At 39.9% G+C, this 20,576-nt stretch overlaps 1 protein-coding gene and 1 long non-coding RNA gene across 10 annotated transcripts in view; both read right to left on the bottom strand.

Moving 5' to 3' along the window:
* The window catches only part of Matr3 (matrin 3), a 31,878-nt gene extending 20,234 nt beyond the window's left edge, over window positions 1–11,644 (bottom strand). For 2 of the 6 annotated variants that reach the window (XM_077800767.1, XM_077800776.1), the window contains exons 1-2: window positions 11,536–11,644; window positions 7–1,094 (exon numbers count right to left, since the gene is read on the bottom strand). In XM_077800767.1, coding sequence (XP_077656893.1) covers window positions 7–918 — 912 coding nt within the window. In that variant the 5' untranslated portion in view covers window positions 919–1,094; window positions 11,536–11,644. Of the gene's footprint in view, window positions 1–6; window positions 1,095–11,304; window positions 11,478–11,535 lie in introns of those variants that run through there. The other 4 variants (XM_077800775.1, XM_077800772.1, XM_077800779.1 and 1 more) reach the window with 4 other exon arrangements.
* Window positions 11,645–17,083: 5,439 nt separating this feature from the next.
* LOC113191506 (uncharacterized) overlaps window positions 17,084–20,576 on the bottom strand; it is a 283,383-nt gene continuing 279,890 nt past the window's right edge. For all 4 annotated transcript variants that reach the window (XR_013343951.1, XR_013343952.1, XR_013343950.1 and 1 more), the window contains one exon: window positions 17,084–20,073. This is a non-coding gene — a long non-coding RNA (uncharacterized LOC113191506). The remainder of the gene's footprint in view (window positions 20,074–20,576) is intronic.

Below are 20,576 nucleotides of genomic sequence, written 5' to 3'. Positions count from 1 at the left end.
ACTCACCTTATTAGAATGAACTGGCAAATCACATATAGAGCACAGATGGGGATAACCCTTCGGTAAGAGTCCATGGAAGTCTTCAATATTGCTACTTGGAGGAGCGCCCCTCTTTTTCTCAAAGAGAGATCTCTCTTGTAAGGGGCCAGGACCACGTCCCATTCTCTCATACTCACTGTCAAATTTATGATAGTTATGCGAGGTCTCACCAAAAAAGGAATCATCCCTACACCTTTCTCCATCTCTTAATCTGTCATCTTCATAATCCATTCTGTCATAATAACCAGATTCTTGAGAACGACTTCCATGGTCATAATCAAGCACTGGGTTGAGACTAGGACCACGATCATCAAAACTATCTCTTCTAAAGTGCCTTTTTTCTTCCCAATCATCCCTAGGTACTCTGTATGGTGGCTCCCGTGTAGCAGATCTGCCATCTCTACCATAACTCAATGTAGGGCCTTCTTCAGTTCTCCTCCTTTTAAGCTGCAGAAGGATTTGGGGCAAATTCTCAGGAGTAATCTTGTCCTCTGGATAACGACTCAGTTCATCTAAGTCTCTAGCAGACAGACCAAAGCTGGCCAAAATGTTACTGGCCTGGTCTGCATCTCCACGGTGTTGAGAAGACAAAGGGAGTGGACCTCTACTTCCAATGTTAAATATAGACTGCAAATTATGGGAAGAAGTACTAGCAGAAGACAGTGCACTATGAGCTCCTTGTTGATTCAATGAAGAACTCATTCCAAGATTCATTAAACTAGCAAGGCGTGCAGTACCCTGGTTCATCCTTCCAAGAGATGCTGGCATACTTAAAGACTGGGTAGCAGCAGCAAGAAGGCCTATTCCTGCTGCAGACAGGTCACGCCCATGACCCTGTGAGTCCCTACCGAGAGATGACTGCTGGAATGACTTGGACATTGTAGAACTATCTCTTGTCTATTTTATAGATCGAAAAAAAAATTTTTTAAAGATGGCCAAAAAGAAAGCTCAAACTAGAAAGCTAGGTTAACTTTGCTTCAAAAAATGGTAACGCCAAGAAAAAGGATCAATAAGGACTGTAGAATCTTCTTCAAGCTGAGAACCAGCAGACAACTCTGTAGAAAAATAAGCAATTTTAGTCATAAATCCCTTTAAGTAGATGCCGTTTTTTTTAAGAAAAAAAAAACTTACGCATCATGTTGATTAAAAAAAACATTTAAGATCTCAAACTTACAAAGAATTTATTACATATCTTAAACAGATTCCAGATGTATGCAGAGCCTGCATATAGATACTTAAAAAGTAGTTTTTCATGCTAAAATTTAACTATTAAAAGGGAATTTCATACTGAGTTTAAAAACATTTAAACTGAAGGGCTAGATGTCTGAACACATCAAAATTTCAGTCAAAACATAGATGGGTTTCTTCTTTTAGAAGAATAAAAACACACCCTATAGTATGATGTTTAAGTTTCAGAAGACTTTTAAAAATAAAAATAAAAATAAAAAAATCAAGTTCAGCAAGTCAGAGATGAATCAGTTGTATTCTGCTTTGGAAAACGAGATCTATTATCGCTATCAGAAAGAAACAAGTAAAATAACAAGTAAATGAAGCTTAAAGGTCAAGTACCTAATATAAGATCTAAGACCAAACAATAGTTGAGACCTTCATGCAACAAAATCAATTTGAGGTGAAGACAGATGTGAAAAAGAACAATAAGTCATTTCCTACAGTTTTAAGGATTTCTGCACAAACTTGAGCCATACAACGAATTGCCTTCTCACTGACCATCCTAGATCAGGCAATGCTTACTTCATATCTACTCTTATAAGGTAAGGAGAGCCAACTCTGGTCAATGTAGATATGAGACCTCCCAAGAAAAAACCCAGGTATAGGAAACAGGCGATTTAAAGAAGGAAAACACCCCAAGTTAGCATCCATCAGTACTAATTTAATGCTCAGGGATACTGCACCTCTAGAGCTCAAAACAGATAAAAATGAAATTGAAACCTTGGTTACACAGATTTCTGCAAACTTTTCACAAGAACAATCCAATCACCTGAAACACTTTAATTGTGATTATGGTCCACCAAGATGCATTTCTAGATGAAACCGTTTTCATTTTCTTAAATCATTATGTGTCTCAAAAATTGTCACATAAGAATATGCAAAGCATTTACATGATTCTCATTAAATATTAGTTAAAAAGATGTACATAATAAATGTCTGAAGGGAAAACAGTTTTATAATCACAACCACATACATAGGTAAATCTGATGCTACTTACTACAGAATTTTATTTCAAGGCATTGCTTATTAAAATTTTATGTCTGATCACCCACACACCTAAGCACTTGTAGTTCAATATGCTAAACTTTACTACAGAAAAAACTAACAATATCAAATAACAGTTACATATCTAGTATGGGACCAATTTCAAAGACAGATTGAAGCAAGGATAAACTGTACAAATACAGTGGCAGAGTTAGTATAAAAAAAGATTTAGATTAGATTTTTAAAAGTAGATGTAATAAATTAAAATGATAGAAATGCTGTCAAAGGTGGCTGGAGTTCCAGATGTTTTTGCAAAGCAAGAAAGGTGAATCTGAGAAAAGACACCAAAGAAACTAGTTCTACATGAGATCCACTATGTAAAGTCCTTGATGTTTTAAGACAAAATTAGTAAAGACAAGAGTAAGTAAACTTTGGATGAAAGTTTAATGTCTTAAAAATGACATAGAATGCAGCTTAAATTCTATGTATATTGGTATTGATAAAACTAAGTCTTCATGTATACTTTATTTTTTAAAAAAATTAATGCCTTTAGGGGGCTGGGGATGTAGCTCAGTTGGTAGAGCAGTTGTCTACCATGTATGAAGCCTGGGTTCAACAAAAACAAGTTGAACCAACAAAAACAAACAAATTGGGTGTGGTAGCCCATGGCTATAAGCCCAGAAACTCAGAAGGCTGAGGCCTTAACCAACTCAAAGACCAACTTAACCAAATCAAAAAATAAAAGGCCTGGGGATGTTCCTTGGTGGTTAAACACCCCTGGGTTTGATCCTAGGTACAAAACAATAAGAAAATAAAAATATTAAAAAAATCAAAAACCACTTAGAGATATCTTCAATGTTTGTAAGTATCAGAAGTATTAATGCAGCTCTTTCATATTATAGACAAACAAATTAACTACTGAAAAAACAAGTCTTCCCTTAATTGAGCTACATCCTCATCCCTTTTTATTTTTTGAGGCAGGGTTCCACTAACTTGCTGAGACTGGCCTCAAAACTTGCAATTGCAATCCTCCTGCCTCAGCCTCCCAAGTCAATGGGATCACAGGTGTATACCACACCTGACTGTGTAAAAAAAATTTAATGACATTATTTTATGAAAAATATGTTGTTAAATTACAGACATATCAATTACACTTTTAGCATCTTAATACTAAAATAGTGGATCTACATATGGATAAAGATGACAATACAAAACAGATGTCAGGAAAAAAGGGAGCAAGACAATGTAAATCCCATGACACTATAATTCCATGAGAACTTAATATTTTAAAGATAAACTGAATTTCAATCTAAAATACATCTCCATAAAGAACATTATAGAGTAATATTAATGAAGAGAATTTAAGTTGAACTTTTTATTCCAACAAATTCTCAAAACTGTTTTTATTAGGGTTCTGGGGTTGTAGCTCAGTGGTAGAGCACTTTGCCTATCATGTGTGAGGCATTGGGTTCGATTCTCAGCACCACATTATAAATAAAGGTCCACTGACAACCAAAAAGATATTTTAAAAAATGTTTTCATTAGGGGGCAGGGGTTGTGGCTCAGTGGTAGAGCGCTTGCCACGCACATATGCGGCCCTGGGTTCGAGCCTCAGCACCACATACAAATAAATAAAATGAAGGAACTGGGGCCAATTACAACTAAAAAATATTTTTTAAAAATGTTTTTATTAGGGGGGGAAAAACCAACAAGATAAACCAGACATTGTAGCACTGTTTACAAAGCATACTGTTTACAAAGCATTCATCAAAGCAGTTTTTCTAGTATCTTTTTTGGGGGAAGTGGGGAGAGGGATTGGGAATTAAGCCCAGGAGCACTTAACCACTGAGCTATATCCTAGCTTTTTTCTTTTTTAAAATTGAGTCAGGGTCTTGCTGAGTTGCTGGGGGCTGGCTTTGAGTTTCCAGTCCTCCTGCCTCAGCCTCCCAAGTCACTGGGATCACAGGCATGCATGGCGTCTTTGATCAATGTTGAACATAAAGATGTACAAGCTATTTTTACATGGAACCTGCTGGCCATGGGTAGTCAGCACAACCTCAAGATATTTACTGAAAAACTAGGGATTGAGTTCAGGGATGTGTTATCAATGAGCTACATCTTCAATTCTATTTATTTACTTAGAGACAGGGTCTTGCCAAGTTATGGAGGGTGGCCTTGAACTTGCAATCTTCCTACCTCAGCCTCTCTAGTCACTGGGATTACAGGTATGCTACCGTGCTTGCCTTTTCCCTGTAATTACCAGAACTGTCTTTTCATAAATTACACTAAGTTCTAAATGCCCTCCAATGTGGAACCTTTCACGTTCAAAAAAGGAATGCACCACGAGGTAGTGGCGCCCACCTATAATCCCAGCAGGTCAGGAGGCTCAGACAGGAGAATCACAAGTTCACCAGCCTCAGCAACAGTGAGGCACCAAGTACTTGACTCTATGAGACCCTATCTCTAAATAAAATACAAAACAAGGCTGGGCTGGGGATGTGGCTCAGTGGAGAAGTGCCCCTTAGTTAAATCCTCAGTACCAAAAAAAGGAGGGGGGGCACCCTACCCCCCCCCCAAAAAAAAAACAGGGTGGGGAAGCCCCAAACAGCAACCAACATTACTTATATAACTTTATTTTGTAAATGCAGTTTGCTGGCTGTGGGGTGAAGTAAATACTTGCCCAGTATACATGAGGCCCCGATTTGATCTCCAGCACGGCAAAAAAAAAAAAAAAAAAAAAAAAAAAACAGCAGTCTACTACTACAAGGTATTCAAATTCTCAGCAAATGGGCTTATGGACAACTCCAAAGAATTAACCTGAAATTTTAGTCTATTTCATGATACAATTCAACACTATCCTAAAAATTTAAGCTTCACAAATTCAAATCTGAACAAACACCATTCCTATGTATGCTAAGGAAATGTTTCAGTTAATATTTTTACCACTCCTATTCCATTAGTTGATATTGTTTATTGAATTTATTTTCGTCTTTAATTGAAAATATAATACTAGGAGTTGGGACTACAGTTCAGTGGTAGAGCACTTGCCATTTTATAATTTCTAGCCCCACTTTGAAATTTTACACCCTCTGATGGGCATGGGAACACACATCTGTAATTCCAACCACTTGGGAGACTGAAGCAGGAAGATCACAAACTTGAGGCCAGTTTCAGCAATTTAGTGAAACCCTGTCCCAAAATAAAAACAGGGCTGGGGATGTAGTCCAGTGGCAAAGTGTCCTTGGGTCCAATTCCCAGTATCAATAAATTATCACTCAGAATGTGTCTGGCACTGTGGTGACCATCTTTTTTTTTTTTTTTTTTTTTTTTTTGCAATTTGGTCCTTTACAAAGAGACATAAGGCAAAATTTATATTTATTTAGTTTTAGTTGAGAAACTTTAGAGGTAAAAGGATAGACCCAGAGACGTATGAATAGTCACAATTTTTCTCTTCTACTAAACTCTCTATTTCACATATCAACATTTTAAATTTGTTGTGGGTAGCAGTGAGGATTACAGGACCTTGGGCATGCAGATTAGCACTGAACCAATTGAGCTACATCCCCAGCCCTTTTAAAACACACACACACACACACACGTATATCTTTTTATTTAGATGTGGTTGTACACAATAACTTTATTTATTTATTTATTCTTTAATGTGGTGCTAAGGGTCCAACCCAGGGCCTCCCACATGCTAGGTGCTGAGTCACAATCCCAGCCCCATCCCCAGCCCCTTTTAATTTTTATTTTGAGACAAGATCTCCCTAACTTGCTGAGGCTAGCTTTGAATTTGAGATCCTCCTGCCTCAATGTCCCAAACCGCTGGGATTTCAGGAACGTTCCACCATGCTCAGTTTCTTCTCTTTTTTTCCCGGGGATTGAACTCAGGGACACTGGACCAGAGCCACATCCCCAGCCCTATTCTGTATCTTATTTAGAATACAGTGAGATACTCAGTGTCTCACTGAGTTGCTTAGAGCTTCGCTAAATTGCTGAGGCTAGCTTTGAACTTGCAATCCTCCTTTCTCAGCCTCCAGAGCTGCTGGGATTACAGGAATGGTGCTACAGCACCTGGCTCTCATTTGCTTTTCACACACGTTAAACCTACACTTTCACTGCAAGAGTTATCATTAAGTAAGCACATATAACAAGGACAAATAATAATGAATTCTTCAGATGATGGATTCCTAAAGTGTTTCTTTTTAAAAGATAATTATAGATGGACACAATACCTTTACTTTATTTTTTTTTTTAATGTGATGCTAATGATTGAACCCAATGCCTCATGCATGCTAGGCAAGTGCTCTTCCATGGAGCCACAAACCCAGCCCCCTAAGCTGTTTCAAAATACAGACACAGTAAAGTACTAAAACTGGTACCAAGGGCTGGGGTATGGCAAAGTGTTAGAGTGCTTGCCTAGAAGTGTGAGCCTCTGGGTTTGATGCCCAACCACACCAAAATTTAAAAACTAAATAAAATAAAACTTGTTCTATACTGTTTCACAGAATATGTTGAGTTTTTTCCCCCTTTCCTTTGTGAAGCTGGGGATCAAACAGAGGGTATCACGCATACTATTGGAGCTGCTCTTTTAAATGAGCTACACTTACAGCCTTTCAAAAAATTTCTTTGATTGATAATGTTCTTTCTGAGCTACTTTTTTTTAATATTTATTTTTTAGGTGTAGATGGACACAACACAAAACCTTTATTTTTATATAGTGCTGAGGATCGAACCCCTAGGCAAGGAGGGCTCTACTGCTGAGCCACAATCCCAGCCCCATACTTCTTTTTTTTTTAATTTAAAAAAAAATTTCAGTTGTAGATGACACAATACCTTTATTTTATTTGTTTTTATGTAGTGCCAGGGATCAAACCCAGTGCCTCACTCATTATAGGCAAGCATTGTACCACTGAACCACAACCCCAGCCCCTCTAAGATACTTCTTGAGTTAGGTGTCCAAACACTTGACTTTTAATTTCATATATGGTATAGATTCCTTTCTTACTGTACCAAAGAGGGGGTGGGGTGACTAATGTACTCATAAGTAGGAAAAAAACACACAGATTAATTTGAAAAGTTACGAGTCCCTACGTAATGAAAACAACAATGATACTTCAAATCAAAGATCCTATTTAAACCCTAGCATCAACTAGATGACTACATTCTTCTATATCTGCTACTTATTACTGCAGCCCACTAAGACACCTAGCACAAGTATTTTTTTCCCCCTCTCTGCTCTTATCCAACAATAGTAGCTAGAAAGAACTACCTCCCCCCATAAGTACACTGTTTTCCTGTTAGCCTGTTACTGCTTGAAAATGCTACCAATAGCCTCAGTTTAGTAGAACTGTAGAGAATACCAAATAGGCCATTTAAAAAAGCTTGTCAAAAGAAAAAAAATATATTTTATAACCATCTTTTAATTTTGGAATGGCTTCAAAAACTTTTGATACTCCTCTTAAAGGTGTTGTTTTGTTTAAGTTATAAACAGTCTTGAGCCTTATCTATACTGAGGACATTAGGGCTTGGCATGCAAATAAAAACTACCAAAGCTACATTACATCACAGGCACTCTGCACTCCAGTCATAGACCTGCTACAATAATAAACTACACTCAGCCCAAGACAATATAGCACTTTATCATATAAAGTCTAGGTTTACAACAGAAATGAACTGAATAAATTAAAACCCAAGGTTATACTCTATTTTTAGAATCATGTTTAAAAACTCCTTAAAGGCAATATATCTAAAATTTTATCAATCCACAGGCTTGTTCTCTCTGTATTACTTTTAATTAGTCACTAAAATTTTCTACATATAAACTATTTCACCAAGAATTTTAGAACCCTTGACCATAATGTTCCAATGAGGAAGGCCTACTACATACCTAAGAATAATCAACTGCAGCACTTTATTTCCTACACGTGTTAGTCTTAGAGTAATTAAAAAGTATGTATGTTAAAAAATATATATATACACACCACCCAACAAACCTAGTACAGTCCATCCCGGATGTTAAGCCAGCCACCCATTTTTGAACCTAGACAGTTTTACGTAATTCTAACTATAGATGGCATTAAGAACAAAGAAAAAAATATTCTTAGCTGAGCCACAACCCCAGCCCCCATTATTCAATTTTTGATCTTAACACAACAAGTATTAGTTTTTATGCTCTGATCTTTAGGCTTCAACAAGGTAGTTCACTTTTTTTTTTAATGGATATAATACCTTTATATTGTTTTTATTTTTATGTGGTGCCAGAAATCAAACCCAGTGCCTCCTACGTGCTAGGCAAGAGCTCTGCCACTGAGGCACAGCCAGGGCCTGCTAGTTCACTTTTAAATTAAAATTCAGAAAATGCTAAATAAAATACAGATTTTGATCTGTTAAGCTCTACTAGCATTTATAAAAAAATAAAATAAAATCCCTATTTTTTCTCATTATAAAGTAAATGTAGTTTCTTGGGAGATTTCAGAAAAACACCAGGAAGGAAATACAAGTCACCTGTAATATGAACATACAGGGGTAACATTTATGGGTGTATCAATTTTTATGTTTTGTTTTTTTTTAAACACATTCTTAAAAATCAAAATAAGACAGGAACAGTGGCACAAATCTGTAATCCCAGCTACTTGGGAGGCTAAAACAAGAGGATCACAAGTTGGAGCTCAATTTAGGGAGACCCTGTCTTAAAATAAAAAGGAGAGGCTGGGGTTGTTGCTCAGAGGTAGAGTGCTCCCCTGGCACATGCAAGGCCCTGGGTTCAATCCTCAGCACCACATATAAATAAGTTAAAATAAAGATATTGTGTCCAACTGCAACTAAAAAATAAATAAAAATTTTAAAAAGGATAAGATTATAGCCCAATAGTAGAGGGCTTGCCTAGCCTGCATGAGGCCCCAGGTTTACATCCCCAGTACCACCAAAACAATATATAAACACATATCTAATCAAATTTGAAACCAGCAGTTTTATGATTTCCTTTCCAGTTAAAACTGTATATAGCATCATCATTTTCTCATTTCTCTCCTCTTAAAACACTGTTTTAAGTGGCTCTATAGAATTCCATTTCCATAAAAAAATTAGCAGATCCCTCAAAGCTGAATCTTTTAGATTTTAAGTAGCAACTTATTTTTAACTTTCCCTTCCTTCCTTGGGATGGAAGCCAGGGCCTCCCCTCTGCTAGGCAAGCACTCATCGCTAAGCTACATCTCCAGCCTAAATCTTGCAGACTTTTAGCATGTTTAATAACTACATTAACACTTATGAACACCAATCTTTGACACACTGTTTCCTTAGGATAAATTTCTGTATACAGCTTTTCTATTTTAAGCCTATTTATTAAATCCCCTGAATTAAGGGCCAAAGGCTTGTAGTCCACACTGACAGCACTTGCACAGATAAACTATAAAACCTCTAGAATTCAATCTTCTCTTCTACCAAATTAGGGATTTGAACTATGATACTTTTCTGGTGAATCTTTTCCAACTCTCCTCCCCCCAAATACAACACTGGGAATTGAACTCAGGAAGAAACACATGCTAGGCAAATGCTCTATCACTACTGGGTTATGTCTCTTATGTTCCTTCTGATACAGGGTCTCCCTAAATTGCACAGCCTTGCCTCGAACTCGCGATCCTCCTGCCTCAGCCTTCCGGAGTAGCCAAGATTATAGACGTGCGCCATCGCGCCCAGCCCTTTTTCAAATCTTATATAACCAAACAGAAGAAATTTTCATGTAGTATTTCGATGGCCTTTAATTTCGAGCATGCAAAAACATTCCATTTAAGAGCAAAAATCAACGTCAGATTTTTTTTGGAACAACGACAACAACAACAAAAAATGCCTCCACCACTCTTCTTGATGTCCAAATACCAAAATTATGTCGATAGACTGCGTAGATAAGTCTACTAACGAGCCGTTAGTAAAATAATGAGCTTTTAAAGGGAAATTTTATTTTGGTATAAATATGGAAACAGCCTAAAGTATCTTCGCCCTCATAAGATATGCTTAATTACTTACTTTAAAACCTTTACCAAAGCTTTAATACACAAAACAAAAATTCCATGAATATTACCTACGAAACCAACGACTCACATTATTCCAGCACACAAGACTAGAAATTTCAGAACCATCTCCATAACCGTTCTGGAAATATCTGGCTGAAAAACTGTAACTGATCCAATAGGAATATTCCACAGAAGAGGCCGTTCCACAAGATAGAATCACAGGGCCGTGTAAACACCTAAGGCATATTCATCTACGACAAATGTAGAACACAGAACACGGCACAGCGCTAGCAATGGAAAGAACAACAATGCGGCGTCTACACCACGGTACTCCAAACCCTTTGTCTGGAAACCGGAAGGTCCCACAACACGCCATCCTCTCCAGAGGAACCTGGTCTAACAGTATTTTAATTAAAAGGGATGTGAGGTGACTGACTAAATAAGATCAAATCAGATGCCTCGCAGAGTACTGCAGAAGGCTTTATGCACGACGCAATACGAAAAACAAGCGTTAACGTTTCATTTTTCGGCCATTTTTACGCGATGGGGTGGGGGGTGGGGAGGAATTGTTCTAGATGTCTGGCTAAAATCGCGCGCGTGTGTGGGCGGGGGACAAGGGAGTTTTAGGGGACGCTAAGCAGCGATGCGCGAGGAACGGCGCGACACCGGGAAAATTAAGAAACGCTTAAAACAGCTAAGCCTTTCAAAGTCTACGAAATCCTCCATTTTGGGACACATTTACAGAGAAAAAAAAGGCAAACACATCATTTGGGGATGGCGCTACCCAAGGACTTTGCTATCTTAACTCTACTCCCCAAACGGCAGGCCCCCAATGGACAGTCGGTCCCTCAGGCCTTGAACGCTCCTCCCTCATCATCAGCGCGGCGGCCCGCGTGTAACGGGCTAGTCGTCCCGCCCCCGCCCACAGACAAACGAGGACGCGGAAAGCTCAGCCGAACAGCAGACCTCCGGACCCCCGACTCTCCCGCTGCACCCCAAAACCCTGGCTGAACGCGTGTCTGTCTCTGGGACCGCTCACCTCCGACGCCCGAGGAGACTGGTTGCGCCGCCACTGCGCTCCTAACATGGCGGCCGCCGATCAGGCGGCTCACATACGCAGCGCGGAGGGAGGCAGAGCCGGCGAGCGGGAGCGAGCAAGAAAGGCGCGCCGCCGGTTCCCCAAGGCCCTAGTCGCCGTCGCTGCCCCCTCCCGGCGGACGCGAAGAGCCCCGGGCCACCCCACCCCGACTCTTACCCGCTTCACGCCTACCTTAGGGAAAGGGAGAGGGAAAAGGAGAGGTACCTCTCTCCCAGCGAGCGGGACGCGGAGGCTCCCACAATCCCCCGCAGCAACGGCGCTGGTAAGAGGTGGCGGCAGCGGCAGCAGCCCAAGAACTAACCCACTCTCGCGAGAGAGCTCGTTCCCACCGCCTCGGGTCCGGATTCGGCGCGCGCTAAGCCCCTCCCCCTTTCCGGCGCGGGCGTACCGCTCCCGTCTTCAGCTGCGGTCGTTGTTTCTTAATCTCCGAGTCCAACTGTCCCTGTTCAGCTGAGGCGGAAAATGGAGGAAAAACTACGGTTTACGAGTTCGAGTCCCATTATAAAAAAAAATTCTTTTAAAAATCCAATCCATAAATAGCACAGTGTAGAATTTAAGTAGAGGGCTGGGTTTGTATTTCAGTGGCAGAGACCTTGGTTAGCACGTGCGAGGCAATGTGTTAGATCCTCAACACCACATAAAAAGGTATTGTGTCTACTTTCAACTAAAAAAATATTAAAAACTTTTAAGTAGGGTATCCGTTAGTAGCGATTCGCAGGAGTCCCTACCTTAAACCTATCTTCGGTCTTCGAATTACCTGGCGAGGAATGGAGGGAAACGCCAGAAAATGGCACCACAGAGGAGAACAGGAACCGATACCTACAATTTGCTTTTTTTTTTTTTTTGGTAGGGGGTGGATACCGGGGACCGAACTCTGAGTCACATCCCCAGCCCTATAGCGCCTTGCCTTTACAAATGCTAGTTTTGAACTCGGAGATCCTCCTGTTTCAGCCTCCCAAGCCTTTGGATTACACGTGCGCCCCCGCTCACGGAAAATTGGTTTTTAACCTGAACAAATACCACGCCAAAGGGTCACTGGGTGGGAGACAAGCCCTTTCTCCCAAAGACCTCCATCGCCATTTGGGGAACTTGATTGAATGCCAAACAGCGTTGGGGCTGAGATCCTGGTTCCAAATCCCTGCTTAAGATTTGAGATCTGGTTCTCAGAATCTAAGGATACCTGATTTGGTTGCCCTTCTCCCTAACCCTCCTCACAGAACTCTCACAGCAGTGAATTTTCCAGCACAACTGATAATAATTATGGAATGCTTACTATGGAGTGGGCAACAACACTTAAGAAACCTTTTAAAAACCAGTTTATAGCTGGGCGCAGTGGCTCATGCCTGTAATCCCAGAGACGCTGAGGTAGGAGGATTGTGAATTCAAAGGCAGCCTCAGCAACTTAGGAAGCCCCAAGCAACTGAGACCCTGTCTCTAAATAAAATACAAAAAATGGGTTGGGCATATGGCTTAGTGGTTAAGTGCCTGAATTTAATCCTGGGCACCTGCCCCCCTCAAAAAAAAAAAAAAGTAATTAATAACCTTATAATTACCCTGAGAGGTGGCTAGGGTTATCCCATTTAATAGATGAGAAAACAGACACAACAAGTATATATAAATTAAGTAACAGTGAAAAAGCTAGTAGACTCCTGGAAACTAAATCAGGCATTTGCTAAAATAGTATACCCATAAAAATGAGGTTAACCTGTTGGATCAGGGACATTTGCTCTATTGACAAAATATGCTGCAAGCACCTGGCTCACAATATTAGTCCACCTAAATCTAATTAAATGATAGAAGAACTTGGAGAGTGTCTCCTGCATTATGTTAGGCCTCAAGGAATCAGTAAACTTAGGCAAAACTGATATTTGTCCTCATTGAGGACCATAAAAAGGAGTGTTTATAAGCAGCTAGTTGAGTAATTAAAGAATGGCAAATTTTCCTAGGAAACCAAACTAATATCTGATGAGTAGGTTGTTAACCAAGTGATGGAAAGAAAGCAATTCCCAGGCAGAAGGAACAATGTGTGGTAAAAGACATACTTTCATAGACTAGGAGAAATTGCACAAATAAGGCTGAAAAAGTTGGAAATGTCATTTCCCTGGGGTTACAAATGCAGTGTCAGGTTAGGGGTGGTAGCACTGGCCTGTAATCCCAGCAAGCCTGAAGCAGGATGATCACCAAGTTTGAGGTCAACCTCAGCAATTTAGTAGGCTCTAAGCATATAGCAAGACTCTGTCTCAAAAAGTAAAAAAGGGGTGGTGGGCCACTAGGGCTGGGGCTCAGTGGCAGAGAGCTTGCCTAGCACATGTGAGGCCCTGGGTTCAATCCTCAATACCACATAAAAATAACCAAATAATGAACTAAGGTTGTGGCTTAGTGGTAAAGCACTCGCCTAGCATATGCAAGGCTCTGTATTCGATCCTCAGCAACATATAAAAATAAAAACAAATAAAAATAAAGGTACTGTGTCCAACTACAACTAAAAAAATAAAAAATAAATAAAAAACAAGGGGCTGGGGTTGTGGCTCAGTAGTAGAGCCTAGCACATAGGAGGCCCTGGTTTCAGTCCTCAGCACCACATAAAAATAAATACAATGAAGGTTAAAAAAATAATAAAAAATAAATAAAGGTTTGTTGTCCATCTACAACTACAAAAAAAAATTAAAAAGACAAAAAGGCCGAGTACAATGGCACATGCCTGTAATCCAGCAACTGGGGAAACTGAGGCAGGAGGATGGTGAGTTCAAAGTCAGCCTCAGCAACAGTGAGGTGCTAACCAACTCAGTGAGACACTGTCTCTAAATAAAACACAAATAGAACTGGGGATGTGGCTCAGTGGCCCAATGCCCCCAAGTTCAATCCCTGATACCTGCTCTCACAAATAATTTTAGCTGGTTTCAGTGGTGTAAACCTGTAATCCCAGTGATTTGGCAGACTAATGCAGGAGAATTCCAAGTTCAAGGCCAGCCTCCAAATGAGACCCTGGCTCAAAATAAAAATGGGTTCCAGTGGTAGAGTACCCCTAGGTTAAATCCCCAGTACTACAAAATAATTTTAAAAGCATGCTAAATCAGATTTGCATTTATGAAAAATCATTCTGCTTCCACAGTGAAGACAATGGAGGGGGCAAAAGATAGAGAACAGAGGATAGTAAACAAATTGTAAAGATATTGTAGGAGGACAAAACCCCAAGTCTTGTTAATTTTGGAATGGATATAAGGGAGAGAAGTGGTGTGAATGACACATAACACTGTTTATTAATATAAAGAACACTGAAAATGTATCAGATGCAGAGACAAGATGACAAGTTTAATTGGGATACGTGCATTTTATTTTTATTTATTTTTACGTGGTGCCAGGTATTAAACCTAGTGCCTCACACATGCTAGGCAATCGCTTTACCACAACCCCAGTCCGGGGATACACAAATTTTAAAATGAGTGCTATATATGGGTTTTGAGCTCAGGGGAAAGTTATGGGTTAGCAACAAATTTGTGACAATATAAATGAACAGGAGTTGAAGGATATGCTACAGAATACAGTGATGAGTGGCCTGAGGACCAAGTCTTGAGAAATTGTAACCAAGTATAGCATAGGAGATCTATTGAACAGAAATGTATATTTTGGAATCAGGAGGGTTTAAGTTTATGTGTAAATGTATGAAAAATATGGGGAAAGTGAGGAAAGCATAGAAATTTTATTGCTTTGACAATGAAAATCCTTCAAGGACAGTGATCAACAGGATCAAATGCTAGCAAGAGGTCAAGATGAAAGCTTAAAACAAGACATAGCAACATGGACATCATTAGTAACATTGAGGGTTGCTTCCAGTAAAGTGGGGAAAGCAATGAGGGTAGAATGTTTTAAAAGGGAAAAACTACTGAATGAGAAACATGCACACTATAGCCAGGTGACTTCAATTTTTGTGACAAATTCATATGTTGAGGGCTGGAGTTGCAATGGAAAAAATTTAAAAAGTCATTGTGGAAAGTGGACCTGCAATCTCATTTATAAGTATGCAGATTTTCTATAGTTAGAGAAAGCATTCAGTAGGGTTCATCAAGGGCTGGGGGCTATCATATAGCTAGGTTTTTTTTTTTTTAAGACAACTTCTTGTAAGGGATTCCAATTCTTCAGTCAATCTTGGGGTCTTGCTTCCACTTTAAACCTGTGCTTTCTACTTCCTCAGCCTGATTCCAAATGTCATGCTAAAGCCTTCCCGATAAGTGGTCCTCAACTCTTTTTTTTTTTTAGAGAGAAGAGAGAGAATTTTTTTAATATTTATTTTTCAGTTTTCAGTGGACCCAACATCTTTATTTTTTATGTGGTACTAAGGATCAAACCCAGCGCCCCGCGCACGCCAGGCAAGCATATTACTGTTTGAGCCACATCCCCAGCCCTGGTCCTCAACAAGAGGCCCTGGTTCTCTGACAGACAGAAACATGATTGCCTGTTAAATCTCTGTTCATATATACATTTACCCATATGTTTGCATAACCTTCCAATGCCATCTGGTGATTGTGTGAAGAAAAGTCAAGCTTTTTAAATTGAGTATTTATTGAGGAACTGCATAATGATGTGGGAAATTCAAAGGAAATTACCAAAGCTTAGAGGCTCATCAACAAAACAACAACAAACCCCAGTGCCGGATTTCTATTCCGGACTAAAAGGTGCAGGGGTCACTCCAGGTGAACTGGGCTAACTGGGCCGCGCAAAATAACCACACAAGAGATACAAATACCTTTTCCTTTGGGGTGGCTTTGATGGCTCCTCTGACCTTAAGGGTCCACAGGAAGAGAGAGAGAGCACACATGCGCTGACCCCTTTTATTGAGAAGCTATTCAAATGAGGCAAGGGGTCAGGTTTCAGGGGGCTGAGTCTATCTTCATAATGTCCACTGTCAGCAGGTTGACTGACATCTGGGTAGGCCACACCCAGGGGCACAGCAAGAGAAGGGGACACACACAATGAAGTTCCAGGTTATATTACAAAGAAACAAGTGAGCATAGCTCCACCCATGGGGTTGTAGGAAGCCACGCCCAGGCACGAAGACAAGGTCACTTGAACCCTAGAAGAGTGGAGCAGTCTAGCAGCATGGGTGCCTGATGCCCGTCACCACATAGCCCAGTGGGGGAGTTAACTCAAGTCACTTGCGAGGTTGGTGTCCCACACCCCAGAAAAACAAAGATAACAGGAATTCATTCACCAAATGCTTATTTCATTTTTTTTTTACAACACCCCAGAAAAACAAAGATAACAGGAATTCATTCACCAAATGCTTATTTCATTTTTTTTTTAAAGAGAGAGTGAGAGAGAATTTTTAATATTTATTTATTTTTTAGTTCTCGGCGGACACAACATCTTTGTTGGTATGTGGTGCTGAGGATCGAACCCGGGCAGCACGCATGCTAGGCGAGCGCGCTACTGCTTTAGCCACATCCCCAGCCCCAAATGCTTATTTCATGAAGAACATTCTACAAGGTTGGGAAGACAATGATGAAAAAGACAACATTGCAAGCCCTAGAGGACCTTGGTCTGATGAAGTATACTGAAGGAGCCTGGCAGTGAGCAGAGTTACTATTAGATCAAGTTCTATTCACATTTGGGTTATTTGGGACTGGAAGTAGTATGTACCAGGAATGGTAAAGAATGAGACCTTCAAAGCAATAACTGCTGTTGAGAATGAACAGTATAAATGACAACTTTGGTACAGCTAAATGATGAAACTTTTAATGCCAAGAGAACATCTGTATTTGAGCCGAGAAGAAAATATACATACATGAAGGACAAAACCCATTAAAACACACAAATTAGGTAAATATAGGAAGTCATGAGAAATACATGTTTGTACATACATATATATGTTGTTTTTGGTGATGGACTCAGTGAAGGTCCTGGTGCATGCTAATAAGCATGTACTTTATCTATGAGCTACCACCTTAGCCCTAAATACCCCCACACTCTCCCTGCCACTTTGGGGATCAAATCCAAGGTCTCATGCATTCTAAGCAAGGACTTTACCATTAAGCTACACCCCAAGCCCAATAATATTTTTCTTAAAATTTGAAAGAATTAAACTAGATAAAGTAAAAAAAGATTACATAATGGTATCCATACCCTTTAAAGTCAATCATTTCTACATTTAGCAGTCAATATTTGTTTGTGTTTTGGTACTGGGGATTTAACTTGGGGGCATTCAACCAACCTCTGAGCCACATCCCCAGCCCTATTTTGTATTTTATTTAGAGACAGGGTCTCACTGAGTTGCTAAGTGCCTCACCATTGCTGAGGCTGGGTTTTAACTCTAAATCCTCCTGTCTCAGCCTCCCAAGTCACTGAGATTACAGGTGTGCACCACTGCACCCTGCTAGCAGTCAATATTTGAGACTAATATTATGTCCCATTCATTTGCTTGTAAATGGGAAACAAAGTATGATGTGTTTTAAAATTAGTTGCAGATGGACACAATACCTTTATTTATGTGGTGCTGAGGATTGAACCCAGTGCTCTACATGTATGAGGCAAGTGCTCTACCACTGAGCCACAACCCCAGTCCATAATGTGTGCTTAATATGTACAAGGTTTGACCCACAGCACAGGGGACGGGGAGGACAGGCCTATGGTCACAGAGACAAAGCCAGAGCTTATGCAATATTGTGTTCAGCAGAATACCAACCTCAGAATCTCCTATTGGGATAGATTTGAATGCCCTGGGACTGTCTTTTTTTTGGTACCAGTAATTGAACCCAGAGGCACTTAACCACTAAGCCACATGCCCAGACCTTTTACATTAAAAAAAAATTCAGATAGGGTCTCCCAAAGTTGCTTAAGGCCTTGCCAAGTTGCTGAACCTGGCTTTGAACTCGGAATCCTCTGCCTTAGTTTCCCAAGCCACTGGGGTTACAGGTGCATACCACGTGACCAGCACCTCCATACCTTTTTGAGAAAGGGTCTTGTCAAACTGTTAAAGCTGGGCAAGAACTGCAATCTTTTTGCTTTGGCCTCCAGAGTTGCTGGTATTACAAGTGTACACAACACCCAGCAATGCTTTGCCCTCTTGAGTGTTTGATTATAACTTGTCTCAGTAATGATTTCTTAATATTTAATCTATTTGGAGTTCATCTCCCTCTCCAAATTTGGGAACTTTCTATAACAAAAATCTGCAACTTTGTTTTGCATCTTCCAAAGCACCCATAGTGCATATATTCATTTGTCTCAGGCTTTTACTTCCCCTAGGTAGGAATTTCAAATGACTGAGATGGGGTCTTATTAATGCCCTGGCTGGCCTTAAGGGACCCTCTTGTCTAAGCCTCCCAAGATATCACCATTCCAGGATTCATCTTTTTTTTTTTAAAGTCTGCTAAAGGTCTTTATTTTTATGCTACTGGGGACTGAATATAGGGCCTTCTGCTTGCTAACATACTCTACCAGCTTCATCCTGTCATTTTCAAGAGAAGTCCTTTGTAGGCTAGCCACACACAATCCTCTTGCTTTAGTCTCCCAAGTGCTAGGGAGTACAGGTGTGGTAGAAATAGTCACTGTGTTCTTCAGGTCCAGAATTTGGAGCATCTCAAGCTTATTTTGGATTGCTAGGCAACTTGTAAATCTCCATTACTCTGGAGTAGGGGATACTTCCTTTGGTAGGCTCATGTTTCCCTGGATGTTAATGACCCCTATGGCTATTGTTTTGGTGTTGTGCATTTTTAATAAATATTTTTTAAACACTTTTAAAAAAATTTTAATTGTAGTTGGACACATCCTTATCTCATTCTTACATGGTGCTGAGGATCAAACCCAGAACCTCACACGTGCTAAGAAAGCACTCTACTGCTGAGCCAATACCCAGCCCCGGCATTTCACATTTTTGAGTGGACTCAGATGAGTAAAGTTATCCTTAACATGCAGCAGGGAACACTCTCACGCCTCAAAGGAGCTTTACTGAAGGACAAGGAAGGCCAAATAAATAGGGGTTCCTTTGAATCAGGCCTTAGGCTACAGAATTGACAAATACATAACCCAGCAAGTTGGCTTATATATACTCCTAAATAGTAGTTAGTAGAAACATGTTGCTGAGTTGAAATTTTAAGTATCACAATTAATTTGTTAATTCAGTGAAATTGTGTATATTGACAAGTCCATTAACTAGAGCTGCTCATAAAGCCCTAATTAAGCAATAAGATTCACAGGAGTCATTCTCACTCTTTTCAAGTTCTTAATTGCTCTTAGCTGGTTGTTTTCCTTTGTGTGAATTCCTAGGTACTTAGCCACCTTTTTGCATCCCTTTGAGGTTTACAGAGTTACCCCTCTGGGCTTTGTTTTCCCCATTGAAATCTGAGACAGGATCCAAAATTTCAATGTAAAAAACCCCCAGAAAACCACTTTCATTAGTTTCTTTGAACTTAGCAAGAAGAACACAAAATAATGATAGGTGTCTGTGATAACACTTATTATAGTCCCCTACTTACCTCTTAATATGGTATAGGTTTGGGACCTAAAACCTGGCCAGTACTTGTGTTTATTGCTAACTATAACAGTTAGCAGCTTGGATATTCACAGACAAATAACCCTGGCAATCTAATTCCACTGTCCATTGAAGCATGGGAAAAGAATAAAAAGAGAAAAGAAAGATTTAAAAAAACAACCCCCCCTAAAAAAACTATTCAAATGTTTTACTTCATCTTCTTAAGACAACAGGACATAAATTTGCTGGAAAAAAAGAGAAACAACTGTTATCAATTAGGAAATCTGTGCATGATTATGTCATTAAAACCTCTTGGGATATTATTACAGGTCCACAAACACCAAATTATCCCTTTTTAAGTGGTGACTTAGGAACCTCTTCTCTGTACATGGGTAGCCCTATCTGTGGTCAGGAATTGAGACTCCAGATTTAAAGGCCTAAGGACTAATAGCTCAGGGGCAGAGCACAGCCCTAGGTTCAATCTCCAGGACCCCCACCCCCACCATCAACAAAAACCACCCAAATCCTATGGAGCTACCAATGACATAAAATTTTTCTTTTTCTATTTCACTACCTAGGACAAAGTTCATGATCAAAGGCTCTGCTGGCAACTGAAGACTGCTATTTTCCTCCTTAAGATCTCCCCAAGACGTGCATTAAAAATGGAGAGAACCACTGTGATAAAAGTATGCCCAAACAATTCACAACAAAAGAAACAAGAACTAATTTACTTCAATTACCTCTGTCC

This window comes from Urocitellus parryii, chromosome 1 (assembly GCF_045843805.1).
Source record: "Urocitellus parryii isolate mUroPar1 chromosome 1, mUroPar1.hap1, whole genome shotgun sequence".
Lineage (NCBI taxonomy): Eukaryota > Metazoa > Chordata > Mammalia > Rodentia > Sciuridae > Urocitellus > Urocitellus parryii.
This window is presented reverse-complemented; position numbering and strand designations above follow the sequence as displayed.